This window comes from Carassius carassius, chromosome 1 (genome assembly GCF_963082965.1).
Source record: "Carassius carassius chromosome 1, fCarCar2.1, whole genome shotgun sequence".
Lineage (NCBI taxonomy): Eukaryota > Metazoa > Chordata > Actinopteri > Cypriniformes > Cyprinidae > Carassius > Carassius carassius.
The window spans coordinates 29,758,753-29,775,543 of NC_081755.1; the positions used below are offsets into that span (position 1 = coordinate 29,758,753).

A 16,791-nucleotide genomic window follows, 5' to 3' on the forward strand; every position below is an offset into this window, starting at 1 on the left:
TGGACAGAAAAAGATAACCTAACAAAGCACAGTGAGGACTTGGAGCGTAAAGTGCCAGTAAAATATTTTCCTTTTTTGAGGAATTTTTCCAGTGCGAGGAGTGTGGAATAATTGCATCAGCGCCACTGATCCAGGAGGGAGTTTTTGTTTAACTATGTTATGTGAAAAGAGCATTAGGAAAGGTTCTCACTCACACACACATGCACACACACACACACACACACACACACACACACACACACACACACACACACACACAAATATAATAATAAATAAATTCCTGTATGGTTTTATGCAGGGCATATTTAGTAGGCTAATGCAATTTTCTTCATGCCCCTCATGCTCCTTTCAAACACATAATTAAACAAAAATTTAATTATGAAAAATTGATTTGAACAATCAATTATCAGAAATCAAATATATAAATAAATATAGGGAAATATACACCAATCAAATGTTTTTTAACAGTAAATGTTTATAAATAATTCTCTTCTGCTCACCAACCCTGCATTTATTTGATCCAAAATACAGTAAAAGCAGTAATATTGTGAAATATTTTGCTATTTAAAACAACTGCATTCTATTTAAATATATTTTAAAATGTAATTTATTCCTGTGATTTATTTTTAATTTTCAGCATCATTTCTCTGGTCTTAAGAGTCACATGATCCTTCCAAATTCATTCTAATATGCTGATTTGCTGTTAGTAGTTGAGTACTTTTTTCATGATTCTGTGATGAATAGAAATATCTAAAGATCAGCATTTATCTGAAATAAAAAGCTTTTGTAACCATTATACACTATACAATTTTTTAGCTTGTAGTCACGGTAAGTTATTATTTATTTATTTTTATTGGGGGGGTGGGGGGGGGTTATAGAATTTAATACTCTATTTAGCAAGGATGCTTTAAATTGATGATAAAGACATTTATAATATAACAAATGATCACTATTGGGAACGTTATAGTTACTAACTACTTGTTCCAAAAAGTAACTGAGTTAGTAACTGAATTACTCTATAATAAAAGTAACTCGTTACCAGGGAAAGTAACTATTTGCGTTACTGTAAAAAAAAAAAAAGTTGCTATATGTCAAATAATTTTATTTATTTTTTTTAGCAGTTTTCACAAGTCAGTTGAAATGAGTAGAACAGACAGGTGTTCGTACATAACCTTCGAGATTTATTGCACGTCAACAGACAGCAAGAGTTTTATCCTGCACTCTTTGTAAGAAAAGTGTTTTTGACCACTAGCTTTGTAGATGCGTGTGTCACACATTACATGCACGTTCTTGCCTTTGACTACAATGAATTTGAAGTATTGCTTATATCTCCACCTTGAAAATGCAAACTTTTCATCGGGTTGCTCCTGACTCGCCATTTCTGCTGCTGCTGCGAATCTCTGTGTAGCTGTTGCGTGTGTGTGACTGTGTGTGTTTGGCGCCGCTGGCGCATGTGTGTAAAAACACTGGCTCTGATTGGCTACCATGAAACACATGACTCTGCCTTAGCCAATCATAATCGCTTATCTCGTTATTAACCCACCTGCTCACTCGCTGTGTGAGCCAGGGGTGCGTTCGGATTGCATATTAAATCAATGCATAGTAACGCACCGCATTTAACGCTCAGTAACGTTAACGGAGTTGTAACGACGGGAAAAGTAATTAGTTAGATTACCCCGTTACTGAAAAAATAACGTTGTTACCTAACGCCGTTCTTTTAAACGCCGTTATTCCAAACACTGCAAATGATTTCTATTTCAGATAAATGCAGTTCTTCTGAACTTTTTTAATCATCAAAGAAACCTGAAAAAAATCTACTCAGCTCTTTTCAACATAATAATAATAATAATAAATGTTTTTTAAATAGCAAATCAGAATATTATAATGATTTCTGAAGGTCCCTGTTACTGGAGTAATAATGCTAAATGTTCTGCTTTGAAATCACAGGAATAAATTACATTTAAAATATATTCAAAAAGAAAACATTGCTATGTTATTTTAAATAGCAAATACATTACATTTTTTACTGTTTTGCTGTACTTTAGATCAAATAAATGCATAAAAATATAAAAAATCGTACTGTTTAAAACCTTGTAATGTGTATACACACATTACCCCTATACCCCTATGCATTTGATGTATATATACATAGGACTATGGCCAGCTACATAGCTAACCTTGCTAAAAGGAGAAGAAAATTTTTCATTCCTTTCTTAGATCAATTCTGGGATGTGTGCCAAGTAAAAATACAGCCTGTGTGTGTGTGTGTGTGTGTGTGTGTGTATAGCATGCATACGGCTGACAGTTTACATAGCGTGCCATCTGTGCAGAATTCTTCTGACTGGCAGAGGGCTCCAACATGGAGGGAAAAACAATAACAAACACAAAAAAGGCTTCCAGTTAATCTTTTTTGGTATCAAAAGATTCATTAATAGCCGTTCATTATAACAAATGCATATATTGTTGCACTGTTGATTTTTCATGAGCAGGAAAACAAAAACCAAGCATTTGTGGAAGATGAACAAACCGAAGCCACAGCCTTCAGTGCTTCAGAGTGTTGCACGCTCATTTGTGAAGATGTTCTCAGGCACAAACAACTGCTCAATAGTGCAGAGGTACAGCGCTGAGGGTTTCCTGAACCACAGAGATAACGTACATCAGCAAAGAAGCTATTTTCAGTAACATTACTGGGATGAAACGCAGTAGCAGTCCAAGTCAAACTCCACCATCACTTGTGAGTCTACAACCATCCGTCAACCCCCAAAAGCTGCACCTTAAGGGGGACATTCTGCAAGATGTCTGCCCTCTTGCGGGTATGGCCCATTCCACACATGTTCTCCCTTCAGGAAAGGCAGCTCTCACTCTTGCTGGATAAGGATGGGGCCATTTCTCTTGAGAACACATGGGGGAAGAGACAGGAGTCAGCCGACACACTGAGCTGACATCTACACAGATTAATTATACAGCGTCCTTTTCAGAAAACATTTGGAGGAGAAAATATGTTTTAAATATGAGATCAAATAAATCCCCCATCTTTCTGAAGCGACACTATATCCAACAGTACCTGCATCACTGTGATGGGCTGATTATAGTCAGTCAGATAATGCTTGTCTATCATGTTCACACACTGTCTGCAAACCGGCCTGAAATAGGTCAGACTGGAGGCAATGGATGGGCTAATTACAGAGTAAACAATTCACCCACTTTCTGTATCGTCCGAAACTAAATGAACTAAATGATCTGTGAGTGGGCCGGTTTTAACAACCACTCAGGTCGGTTAAATTAAAGGTCCACCCCTGCATCTGTGACCAGCATTACACACGTGGTGTTTACTGAGAATGTGATGACTAATGTCCCGAAAAGAAGGTGACAATTAATAATAACAGCCATAACAAAACTGCTGGCAGCAGAAAATTTTATATATAAAAAAATTCCCCTGCCGTATTACTACTTATTTTTTAAGCAATTAAAAAATAAAAATGACTAATGTAGATATAGATGTGACTTGGTTACTGAGAAGTATGTACTGACACAATGGTAACATTTTGTTTCAATTTATTCATAAGCTACTTCAATAGGTATGATGAACTAACGAGGAACATTACTTTACAGCATTAATCCATTTAGGATAATGTTCATTTATAAATAAAACATTTTTAAATTGTTTTTAAAAAGGCCTTTAAATGAAATATTGCTATAATTTAAAATAACTGTTTTCAATGTGAATATATTAGGAAATACTGAATTTTCAACATTCTTCAGTGTCACACGATCATTCAGAAATCTCTGTAATATGCTAAATTGGTGCAATTTTCTTTTTTATTGTAATAGTAATTATCATTATTATTAATTACATTTCCTTGTGTTATTGTGGCAAAAGATGAGATTATAGATGTAACTGCCCTATATATTAAATAGTTGCATTAAATAGCTGACTCCAAACTTTGTATTTGTATTAGCGTAATGAACATTTTTAATTTGAACTAATGTGAACAAATACAAACTTAATGTAAAGTGCTACTTAAATACTATATTATAGGTTGCTCGTGGAAAGTAAACGCTGTTGCATATGCATTTCAGAAATCCCCCACAAGCTCTCAAACACACTGAGCACTAAGAATATGGCGGGAATCAATCAACAACCATCTATTATGGTATAAAAACGTCCCTCAGGGGACTGACTGGTTATCACTTACTCCAACAAACAAAGAAAAGATGGGAACAGGGGAAGCATCACAGTCTAGGCCCCTTTTGTTTGCAGATGAAGGATCAGTTGTGAGGAATGACTTGGGTCTAAAAACAGCTCTAGCCAGATGAGGTCATAGCTTTGGATGTCTGTAAAGTTTTGCTTTAACACTAGGCTCGGAAAGTGAAGGAAAGAGATAGAGAGAACGGGAGACAGAGGGAGAAGGAGGGAGGCAGGGGGGAAAATAATGGCTTTTCCAGAAGTGGTTTTGCTCCTTTCTGCTCTGGCATTAAAAAAGAAATTTGAACACTAAGGTAGGATAGGCAATGAAAAACTGGCCGTGGTTTGAAGAAAGCTCACATTTTCCTTCGAATAAGTGAAACGGTTTAAACATTCTGCCCGTTGGACAAATAGTCTAATTATGGAACACATCAGGAGTTTATCCTAATTTTTCTTTTACATTTTTGCACTTTCTAATGAATGGTTCACCATCAATTAAACTACTTGAATTATTTTCTCAACCTCATGTCGTTCCTGAACCTGAATTCTATTATTTTTTTTTTCCAATGGAGCACAAAAGACGACAGTTTTAAAGAACCATTGCACAGCTTGTGCTGCATGACAAAGTGACCACTTTTGTAAACTTCAAAAGCACAAAGGCTCCATCAAACTATCATAAATGTAGTTCACATGTGGGGATGAAAAGTATGGATTTACTGTAAAATCGCCTTATATTTAGAGAGAACTTGAGCATTTACAGGGTGCTGATGTATTATCTCACATACAATGAGGTGGAATAAAAGCAAATATTTGCTAATTTAGTTTATATTGCACAATTCAAAGTCATGACAGTCATATTGTCCCTCTACTATAGAAACCCCCAGGCTCATCCCAGCTGTCATCTAATTGTTACAGAATATATATAGAATATATATATATTCTATGTAAATGTATTTATTTATTTTAAATGACAATCAACTAACAGAATCACAGTCAAAAAATGTATCTGAGCACTATACAATTCTTTGAATTATATACGGGCCTATTATTTATTTATTATTAAAGACATTGTCATAATTGCAATAAACTAACAATTCACAATGAATGATTCCCATTCAGCTGACCTATAGGTTATGATGAGTAGTGAAATTTGAAATCTATAACTCCATAAATTACAATATTTAACAAAAAAGAGAAACAGACAGACACACACACACACACACACACACACAAACGTACCAGAATAACTACATCCCTCTTGCGGTATCTTCTCCTAAGGGTCTAACTTAACAAAAAAAAATACCAAAAAACAAAACAACAACATTTGTTCCCCAATTTAACAAACAGATCATTTTCTGAAGCCAAATAATAACTTTGGTTGGAGGAACAGACCAAAATGTGACTCATTATTCACTGCTAATTTACAGCTCATGACATGATGGTGAGAAAATAATAACATTAGATTTTTGGGGAGAACTATTTCTTTAATAAACCAAACTCTCCAGCAACGGTCTGTTACCATGCATCCATCGTACCATTTTGGGACAGAAAATGCTGTTAAAATTACTTTAAAAACTAAATTCACTGAGAGCACTCTGTACTCGGAGTTGGTGAAATAACACAAAGATTATTCAATTATTCATGGAAATGCCCTGAAACATATGAAATATTAAGGCAGGCTACAGCCTACTGATGTCCTTGGAGGGCAGATCACGGAGGACACCTCAATCCACAGCACAATCCAAAAAACCTGAACCGTGACGAGCAACGGCATCAAGAAGAATCAGAGATATAGAGCGAGAGAGGGAGAGAGATGCTTACTGTGGCTGTGCCGGAGACCGCCTGTATGCTGTTGTCTGGTCCACTGGGCTCACTGTGCGTCTGGGCAGGGGTGTACATGTTCAGCGTGTGCTCTGCCACGGGGGTCTGGCCCGGGTAGTCTGGAGTCGGGTGAGGGTGGGACGGCGTGTACTCAGCAGGAATGCCATTCTGAGGGGGAGCGAACTGGGCTGATGGGTAAGGCTGGGCCATGGTTTCTGGGGGTGCTGGGGCTTCTTGATTACCCTGAAAAACAAAGAAACACAGCTAAATGTTAGTGCCAAATTAGAATAATTCACTAAATGACCAAAAGTATGTGAACACCTGAACAGCATATCCATATCTGCAATTCATTTCAAAACACTGGACATTTGGTGCCCTTTTAGCTGCTACAAAATTTATATTTTTGCCAACTTTATTATTTATAAATATATGTAAAGCACATGCTTGATGCATGGTTCATCTTAGCTTTTTTAAACCTACCAAAAAGATTATTTCATGTTCGTTCACTGACCCTCCATGCAGGTTACGAAGTTTTGAGATTGTGACAATTTAAAGTAACAACTATTTTTATGCCACAGGTAAATCATTGAATCATTTGACTCATGTCGATTTAATCGATTCATGAAAAAGCCAAGTCTTAAAATCCTTCATTGAAAAAAAAGACGCTCCAAAAAGAGCATTTAGACATCCTAAAAATTACAACAGCAGATTCCAATATTTTTCCTCTTTCATTCATAATTTGTTCACTTAAAAGATTTATACTAAAACAGATTCCAAAACATCTTTTGACGCACTAATATTTACATAAACCAAAAACGCGAATTACATTTCTTTTGTTTTGTTTAATGTTAATATTGGTAATAACAAGACAATAAAAGAACATCATACGATTTGAACTTGAAATATGCTTCTGAAAATATCACTTTTGTGTTTGTTCTAAAATAGTAAAAAAAAAATTAAAAATGTATTATTATAATTCATTGTCATTTTGAAGTTATTTTTCGGCTTCATCCCTATTTCATCCTGACACTCCATCATGGGATTTGCTCTTACACAATAGGTCAGACATGCTTGTATGCATGTGTTTATGGATCAGACATGCTCATTATAAGGGGGTTTCCAAATACTTTTGGTCTTTATACGAGCTCCACTTATACACACGCTACATCTCGCATCAGTCGTGCCCTCTGTTTGTGAACCATTAGCGAAGCACACGCTCTGCTTCAGACACAAGTTCACTCGTACAACTGGGCCAATTAAATTAAAGTGTTAGCATGCACCGGACCGACAACAAATGAACAAGCACACCCACGGACAAATGGATTCCTTACACAACACACATCAGACCTTTATCTCAGGAAGAGCTTTCTTATTTGATCAGGACCAATTCAACCACCTCCCAGCACCCAGATTATCCACTTACACGAGGAGACGTCTCTCTACCCTGCGCACCAAATCAACGCTAAACCGTCACTTTGCATGCCGCGCCCAAGAGACCAAAAAGCCGGCTAAATTAGCGCTTGCTATCAATAAACAATGACAGATTAGAAGAATGAAAACACACAACAGGCTTGGGTCATGTGATGCACGGAAACACAGATAATGAGGAATGTTTCGTGAAAAATACATTCATCTTCACAGCTGTGTGGATGTGATGGGGACACTATTTGTTAAAACTTCAGGTGATGATAGCTGGGTTTGTATAACCAGATGGTGTGTTTTTGTTCTGTACAGCCCACTGGAAAATTGTATTGTTCAGAGGTCAGTGTTATTTTGCTATTATTTATATACTATTATAGAATTTATTCATATTCTGAATGAGCTTTTCTGTGTTCATTTGAATTTTAGTTTATTTTAATAATGTGGGTATGTAAACCTTTTTTAATTTTGTTAGTTTCAGTTTTTTTTTCCTACTTAGTTTTATATTTTACTAAATGTTTTAGTAAATTTTGCACTTTTCAGTTACCAGTTAATTTATGATTTGAAACTTTATCACTTAATATTAATAATTTATTTTATTTCAGTTATTTTAAGTTTTAGTTAACAGTAACAACTGTTAGGTTGAGGTTTCGAGCAGTAACCAATATTTGAGATACGAGTATAGAAGTATAGCCATAATGAATGTGCATAGTACAGCTCTTGGGAAAATTTTACGAGAAGTGTTTGCATTCATATCTTTGACTTGAAGAAATTCGTCTTCAAAAAAGACTTTGCTTGTTTCAGGTGTGCTCACATTTTTCAAGGTATCAAAATTCTGTCCTCATTTGCCCACCATTATATCATTCCAAACCTGCATGATTTTCTATCTTCTACAGAACACAAAATATGTATTGAATATATTTGTATCTTCGTACAAAGAAAGTCAGTACAGTTCAAAACAACATTAGACCTCACTGACTCCATTTTATAGAGTTTTTTACGTTTTTTAAATACCTTCTGTTCTGCGGTAAAATAGAAAGGCTTACAGGAAGGTGAGTAAATTATGATTTGGTGACCTATTGTGGTCTAGAAGAAATAACTGAGATATTAGAGACAACTAATTTGTGATTTTCTCTACTTACAAGAGGAAACACTTCATGACGCACTCCATACGCGCACACACATCTCTTTCTCCAAGCCAAAGCAGGAGTTATGTAGGCAGAGAGATCCCATCACCCACAGACACACTCTGACACGGGACAACTGCACATGCTAAAACAAAGCCAAACACACTCTCCCACCACTTTCTCTCCTCTGACCGTAAAGCCACACTACACAGAAACACCCCCTACGTGCAAAGCGTAAGATAAAAGGAGAGAAAGTCCAGAGCGCAATCTGTGATTTAACGGAATATTCCAGTCTAAAATTAAAATCTGTCACCAGACTTTCTACACAGAAGGATACAATACTTTTGTGTGAGAAAAGGACTAAAACTAAACTAAATAATTTGTTCACAAAATGATCTGGTTGTAATGGTTAAGTCCAATGGACTGGAAGACAATCAATGTAAATCAGGGCAAATTTTGGTCTGTTCCCCACACAAAGTTATCATGTAACTAATATAGTGCATATACTGCATATATAGAAGGAATATAGACTCATATGGACCACATTTATGACACTTATAAATGACAGCTCTCATTCACTTCCATTGTATTGTGAATTCCTGTAGCTCAAACAGTAGAGCATGGCACTAGCAATGCCAAGGTTGTGGGTTTGATTCCCCTGGAGTGTATAAACAAATACAGATGTATACCTTGAGTGCAATGTAAATCACTTTGGATAAAACAGTCTCTAAGATGTTTTAAGTTTAAAATACCGAAAAGAGCAACCAGGATATTCTTCAGAAATGCACCTTTTGGGTTCCGCAGACGTCAGTCACACAGCTTTGGAGCGACATGTAAATAATGCCAAGATTTTCATTCTTGGCGAGTTGAACGTGCCGAGGAGAGCCAGGAGGGAAACCGCAACTTGCTACTCTGTAAACGGGACCTTGTAAAAAAAAAAAAAAATCCCTGCTGTTCCTTAAGCAGATGTTACACACATCACGCTGTTTCCCATTAACACCATCAGCACTTCGCATAGCGCATTGATATTCAAGAGCGGGCACACCACGCCATAATTAGACTATCATTTGATCAGGAGTGCTAAACTCTTTATGCACAAGTGTCAAAGACGTTAAGGGGAGGGTGGAAGGAAAGTTAGGCAAAAGACAGAGGTGCCTCCGTGGTGCGGGAAGCCCCTGTCGGTGCAGAGCTCTACTTTCGAGGTCATTATAGCCGAGCCGTCGCTGAGATTTTTTTTGGAGGTCCTCGTAAAATAGCTGCTGGCAAACACTGGGAGAAAAAAAAAGCAATGGCAGACAGTCAGGCTTAGCTAAACACTTTGGCCTCCACCCTAATGAGAACCACATTTGGAGGACTGAAATATGTTTTACGTGGCAGCGTGCTGGATTCATCACCTCACTGCACTCGGCTTCCAGGCAAACACTTACAAAACATACAGAGCTATAAAAAGTGCCTTTGTTTCGGTAAAGGGCTTTTTACGATACTTTGCAAATATCATTTCACACACAACGAGGCTACTCCTCCCTCGCTCCGTAGTCGCTCTAAATTTCACATGCACGTGAATAGACGTGGCTCCCGGTCGCACTAAGTTCAGCCGTACGCTAATGCCTTACAAATGATGGAAAGCCAGGTGGAGCACAGCAGCACTAAAGCGGTACGTTGTCGGAACATTTTGGGGCGGTAGTGTTTGACTTTTTTATGTAGCCAAATAAACCGCTTGAAGAGCAGCGCGTCTAACTCTCGTCTGCCTCTCACTCACTCTTTCAGGGTGGATGACAGAATCCGGCTCATTTAAATATTGGAGGCTGCCAAATTTGTGAGTTTATCCACCTAGACCGACCCGAAATGGAGCTTGGAGATGGACTGGAAAGAAACGAGAAAGAAAGAGACGATGAAGCGTGTGAAAAGAGAGATAGAAAGCAAAACAGCTGCTGATAAGGCAGCCTAAAAAAAGAGTTGCTGAAGGGGGCTCCCTCTTTCTTCAAAGCGCACACTCTCTCTCGCGCACACACACACACACACACAAACACTGGAACGCAGTCATACACAAGCCACCCGCTCTACTGTGCAGCCACAGCACAAAAGGAAGATGGGCAGAAGGAGAAAAAAATGCAGTAATGCGCTTGATAAGCAGAATAACGGTGAAAAAAATACCTGTTCCACCATCTTGCTCCCTTTTTCCTCCATAAACTAAGCAGCTGCCTTAGTCCCAATCCCTGCAGCATCTGCCTAAAGCAAGCATCAATTATAGATGAGGGTGTGTGTTCACTGCTGTGTGTAACGAGAGGGAGAGAGTGAGTGTGTGAGTGGGAGGGAAGGGAGGGGTGGAGACGGAGGAGGGAACTAATGCAAGTGAAAGCTATGCTCCAACATTTCTCTCTCTCTCTCTCTCTCTGTACATAACTAATGTGTGACTCTCTGAAACGTTAGTGATTCAGGCCATTCGGCGAGCTTGAAATTCAATTCAATTTAGAGTTGTGACATAGAATGTGAAATGATGTGAAAGCTGCGGCTGTTATCTGTCTGTGAATGTAGAGTTGAAGGATTTTGATTGTATGCTTCATGGTCTTGTATCTCTGGTGGTGAAAAAAACATTAATCGCTGAAAACTTTGACAAAACTATGAAGGTTTTAAGCTATAGGGAGCCTGTTTTATGTAATAATAATAATAATAATAATAATAATAATAATAAAAAAAATCCAATACATACAAGATAAGTTACTTGAAAAGCAAAAACGTGAGAGATAGGACTTGCATTCTACGAACATACAATTCATTAAATTTATTATTACAGCATTTTAGAATTGTTTTTTGTTGTTTAAAAAATATTAATTAGCATAATGCCAAAAACAAGTCTAAAAATCTAAAAACTGAAGTCTAAAAATATTGTTGTCTAAAAAATAATGTTTTATAATTACAGTACATTATACAGTTTATTCAATGCAAATGTATTTATTTTAGTTTACTGAATAAACTGCAGAAAATCAAGCCAATTTTTGAACATGGTTAAAGTTGATTGGAAACTTGTACAAGCCACTTGGCTCCACTCATAACACTGCTACTGATGGGAAGAAAAACAAATCGCACAGGCTAAAATTTTACTGTGTATGCTTGATTTCTCACAATAAACAAGAACTATAATGTGTATTTAATCAAGTATCTGGTGCTTGGATGGTAAGTTCTGTTTACCATTTGGTTCATTTAAGGACACATAACTCAGTGAAAGTGAGTACTGACCCCTTGGCATCCATCAGTGCTGAGGATTTTGGTCGGGCCGGGCTGAGAGGTAAACAGGATCAAGATGCACTGTCCTTGCTCTTTCAAACACACTGACTTGCACAGCAAAATCCTGGGCCAAGTCTTTCGAGAGCGAAAAAAAAAGAAAATGGCTGAGGCAAGGCCTTCTTGAGCCCCTGCTGGGTCCGTCCTTTCTTTCCTATAGATTGGACGTTCGATCAACCTTCACCTTTGTTTTCTCCTCTCGCTCAATGCAGGATTCTCTCCACAGGTGCTCCTTGTGTGTGAGTATGCATGCGAGTGAGACTGAGTGTTTAAGGCCAGTGTGCGTCCCCTTTACTCTAGACAGTCAGCTGGCTTCGGTCCAGGTCCATGGAGTGCCACTTCAGCTGAACACAATCTCAGTTTAGAGGGCAAATCATTCCCCAACAGACCCGCAGTGACATACGGCTATAGAGCTGGGCAGGACCCGGGACCCCTTTGACCGTTCATTATCCCAGCCGCTCTTTGCAAACCATTTTCGTACCAAACATTTAATCGCTTGTGCTCGGTAAGCATTATCCGACACTTCTGAAGGAGTTTCGCCATTTGCTGAGTGTGTGATAAATCGGAAAGCCAGACATCAAATTCCACACTCCCTGTCTCTGAGTAAACAAATTAATAATGCAAGAGGTTTTGTAGCGCATGGGTGTGAACTATTTTGAAAGTAACCCATTTCCCAGCAGGCGGCTACCTTTTAAACATGCAAACTCAAAAGGAAGCGGGGCCCGGCAGACGTCGTGAAAATATAACCTCCTCCCACCAGCAGAAAGTTTCCGCTGAAGGTTCATAGGGTGAAAGGAAGCTGAGATTGAGTGTTAGCATTGTAGCGCTGTGTGTGCAGTTTATCTATGCGCATTTTTGACCAAAATATTCCCCGAATTTAGTAAATATTTGTCATGGCATATTCGTAATTGTAGTAAATGTTACTATGAAATAACAAAAAAAAAAATGTCCATCAAAAATAGCATGTTAGTTCAAAATGAAAAACTAAACAAAACCAAAGTTCTGTCCAAAATGATGTATGCAAATGATGTATGTACTCAACTAACTAAAAAATATTACAAAAATCAAAATATTCTCTTAAAAAAATAAATAAAACGATTTAATAATTATTTTAATTTGAACTATTAAATAAGTCTAAAAATCTAAAAACAGAAGGGAGAAAAATACGAACAATTCCACACTTTCACACATAACAAATCTATGGAGCCTCTAAAGGTATATCGTAATAATAAATGAAATGTGATGGGAGGGAGAAATTATATTTCAATGCTTTTGCATTGAAAAAGTTTTTTATTCCCCAGAGAAACTTTGCATTTGTTCGCAAAGCTTTTATGAAGGAAACAATATGAGGTGGGAGGAAAAACTATATTTGCTTTTGTTAGCGAATGCAAAGTTTCTCGGGGAACACAATAATTTTGCGAGTGAATGGAAATGTTTTGCAAGCAAATGCAAATGTTTCTTGGGGGAAGATTACTTCTTATAGAGAGTGTGAAAACATATTCCTCTTATCTTTTTTTTTTCTAATACCATGTCCCCTTAGGGGCTGAATTCTCCAACAGTCTCCAACATTTCACATTTTTTCAGTTATTTAAGTCCATCATACGGGTTTCAAAATTGCACTTTTTTTTAAAATCAGTGTGAACACTCTATTAGCACTATTTATACTAAAATTATACATATTATTACATTGCATTTTTTATTGAAACATTTAACAAAAGACAACTTAAACATCGTTGACGAAAGAAAAAAAAACCCTTCCTTAACAGATTAACGCTGCCTGCGGGACGCCTCGTTTTGCGACCAAAGAGGTACACCGCAGCCCAGAGTTAATGGGTTAGACTGCGGATGAGCCGAGCGGCGGCTAACCTTGCCTTTTTTCCCATTATCATATTAGCCAGCATTAGTGCAGGAGCTCTCGTCTGCCACCGCTCAGCTCCGTGCCGGCGTTAGCACTCTATGCAAATGAAGATGTAAAAAGGAATCAGTTCATCAATCACACTCGCAAGGGGATAGTGTGCGCAGGAAGAGGATTAGCCGCGTAGTCCCTGGACCCCGCGCAGGTCTCCCTCCTGTCACACAGCGTCTTTAATTAAACATCTTAAAGCACTCGCCAATAGCACTTCCTGCATAGTGGGGCTGCACTTGCCATTTGTCACAAGGCAAACATCTCTGCGGTCCTCTGAACTGTGTGTCGACAAACTCTTTTAGTAATCCTCCTCCAGAAGAATCTCCATCTGTGCAACCTTAATAAGCTAAATCGTCACCTGATGGGAAATCAGACATTACCGTGATGGCAATGGCGGCTTTGGGTCTTTTAAGAGGAAAACAAAGGAAGCCCTTTACATGTAATGGACAGTGAATAAAAAAGGCCACCGTTTTATTTTCAGTTCAAGTGGTTCAAGAGAGAATAGTAATCGGCATGTACACTGGTTGTAAGTAACCAGGCGCTGGAGTGTGTCCCCAAGCAGTTTAATTAGTATTAAAGGCTGATCTGGATTAAGTGGTTTGCTGTGACGGACACAAATCCTGTCAAGTCGATATCGATAACAGAAGAAATCTCTGTAGGATCACAAAGGAAACAGCCGGGCTGCTGAATGGATGTCACCATCGAGGCCACCTCCGAGGGACTCCATGCATAAACCGCTCACCTGCAATTCTGCATGTGTTCATGCTACATAAATCCAGACCGAATAGTGCTTCTGGTGGATATGTACACAATTAAGCACATGATCATCTCTCAGAGGTAAAGCTGATATTTTAATAGGGGAGAACTGGGATGGTTATAATTTGACTAAATTATTTTTTTCTCAAAACATTTATCGCAAGCTTTCATGTACAAAAAAAAAAAAAAAAGATTTCCTATTAGACATATGACACATAATGATTATTTTGATTTCAGATCAGACATGTAATGTTAAACAGTTCGGCTACATCAAATCTAGGCTTGTGGAAAACTTTGAAAAGTATGATGAACTCCCTGAGACGACTCTACTGCAAATGTTATGTTTACCTTTTAAGAGTCGACACATACAATTTCCTTGCTGCTCTCGGTCGAGTTTGGCCATTTGTTTTAGACTGTGAATGCTTTGGCAAGCACGTCTACACAACCACACACATGCTTAAAACCACAGGCAACCTTTTTGTGAGTTGAGAATACATGGTTTCACTGACAGACTTGGTCTTTGCTTCAGTCTAATGGTATTGGATGATGTTTTTATAGTCTGTGAGATGCAATAATAAGATCTCAATAGCTGGCTTGCATGAGAGCCTGAAGTGGGCGTATGTTGAACACAAAGCCATGCAATCATAACCCAGTTCTTTTTCCCTGTTGAACTCTTTTGGCTTGTATATTACCAGCCTCTCTGAGTACATAGTGTGCGCTGTATGAAGAGGCAGTAAAAATGGATCCATGCCTGCACCCTGATGCTGCTCGGAATTTCGGATGAGGAATACTACCTAGACAACCGCAGATAATGACCAGCAAACTGGTTGGTACATTGCCTCCTGGGCCATCGTTTGATGAGAAGCAAGTGATATGTCATTTGTGCACACAATCACTTTCAAGGGTTTCTTCGGTGAATGCCATTCCCCTATATTATTTGAAAATCTTTGGGATAAAAGAAGGTTGGGGATAGCAGTCGGCACGCATAAAAGAGCATAAATGAAACTGGCCCATTTCTGGGACACTTGCCTTGGGGTTTGGACTTGACCACAACCCCTTGTACTCAACCTGTCAATATACAGTGGAAAAACATAATCAAATACTTAAATGATTCTTAATATATATATATATATATATATATATATATATATATATATATATATATATTTTTTTTTTTTTTTTTTTTTAATTAAATGTAAATTCTTATTAATATGAAATTCTAAATAAATAAAGTTCTAATGTTAAAATATAACTATTTATTATAATATCATATTTGTATATTATAACTAATATAATCAATATATAGCTGAAAAACATGAGCTAGAACTCATGGAACAGTTACTATTTTTGTTTTAAAAAATATTTATCATATATATATATATATATATATATATATATATATATATATATATATATATAAGATAGATGGATATAAATATATATAAACTTTAATTAATAAAAAAATAGATAAATAAAAATTAGGAATCAACTGAATGAAGTATATATAACAACAATAACATCATTAAATGAACACTCATAACATGCACAGTACTTGAAGCTTCTGGGTTGACCCTTGTGAACGGATTTAGATTGATACTACAACAGCGAGAAAAAGTAAAAGCAAAAAGGCTGGCAGAATCAGATGGCAGGTATGTGCCCCTGCAGCTGTTCCCTTCCTGCCAGCTTTCCTCTGATACACATCAGTCTCAGCCAGCATGTTCCAGGCCGGCCGCCACTTCAGATGAGGAGCGCATATACATTTCCAGATCACAAATTCATCGCCTTCCCCCCCACCACTCCACTGGAACAAATCTGCTTTCCATTCCGTGTCGCAAATCTCATGTTCTAGTAGGGTTGAACTTAAAGGGGTTCAGCCGTCTTTGTCGGATGCATCTCTCTCTCTCCCCCAGCTCACTGAACATATCTCTCTCTGCTCCCCCGGAGACTGACGGCCCTCCCCGTCACTCACAGCTCAGCCCAGCACGCCTACTAAACATTGGCACTGTCGTTAATAAGCCTAGGCCATTAGTGTGCCATGTTTTGGGCTAATTTTCTAATCAGAGAGTCAGGGTCACCACCCAAAACCCTCCTTGTGCTGAGAAGTTGTACCACTTCCTCCTACAACACACACACACACAGGCTTGGGCTCCCATGTGCTGTAATTATATGTGGTGGATGTCATGTGGGTGAAAAGGGAATGCGTGGCAGGCAAAGGCACTCAGCAGCAGGGTCTCGGCCATATGGAGACAGCCTGGAAACTGTCAGGCTCACTTAATAGATGTTATCCTTTGGGA

The 16,791-nt window shown here is 38.0% G+C and overlaps 1 protein-coding gene across 8 annotated transcripts in view; it reads right to left on the reverse strand.

The window, feature by feature from the left end:
• Positions 1–16,791, reverse strand: part of LOC132144702 (RNA binding protein fox-1 homolog 1) — a 294,728-nt gene that overhangs the window by 44,121 nt on the left and 233,816 nt on the right. For 7 of the 8 annotated variants that reach the window (XM_059555271.1, XM_059555290.1, XM_059555298.1 and 4 more), the window contains one exon: positions 6,008–6,250. In XM_059555271.1, coding sequence (XP_059411254.1) covers positions 6,008–6,250 — 243 coding nt within the window. Of the gene's footprint in view, positions 1–6,007; positions 6,251–10,707; positions 10,850–16,791 lie in introns of those variants that run through there. The other variant, XM_059555278.1, reaches the window with a different exon arrangement.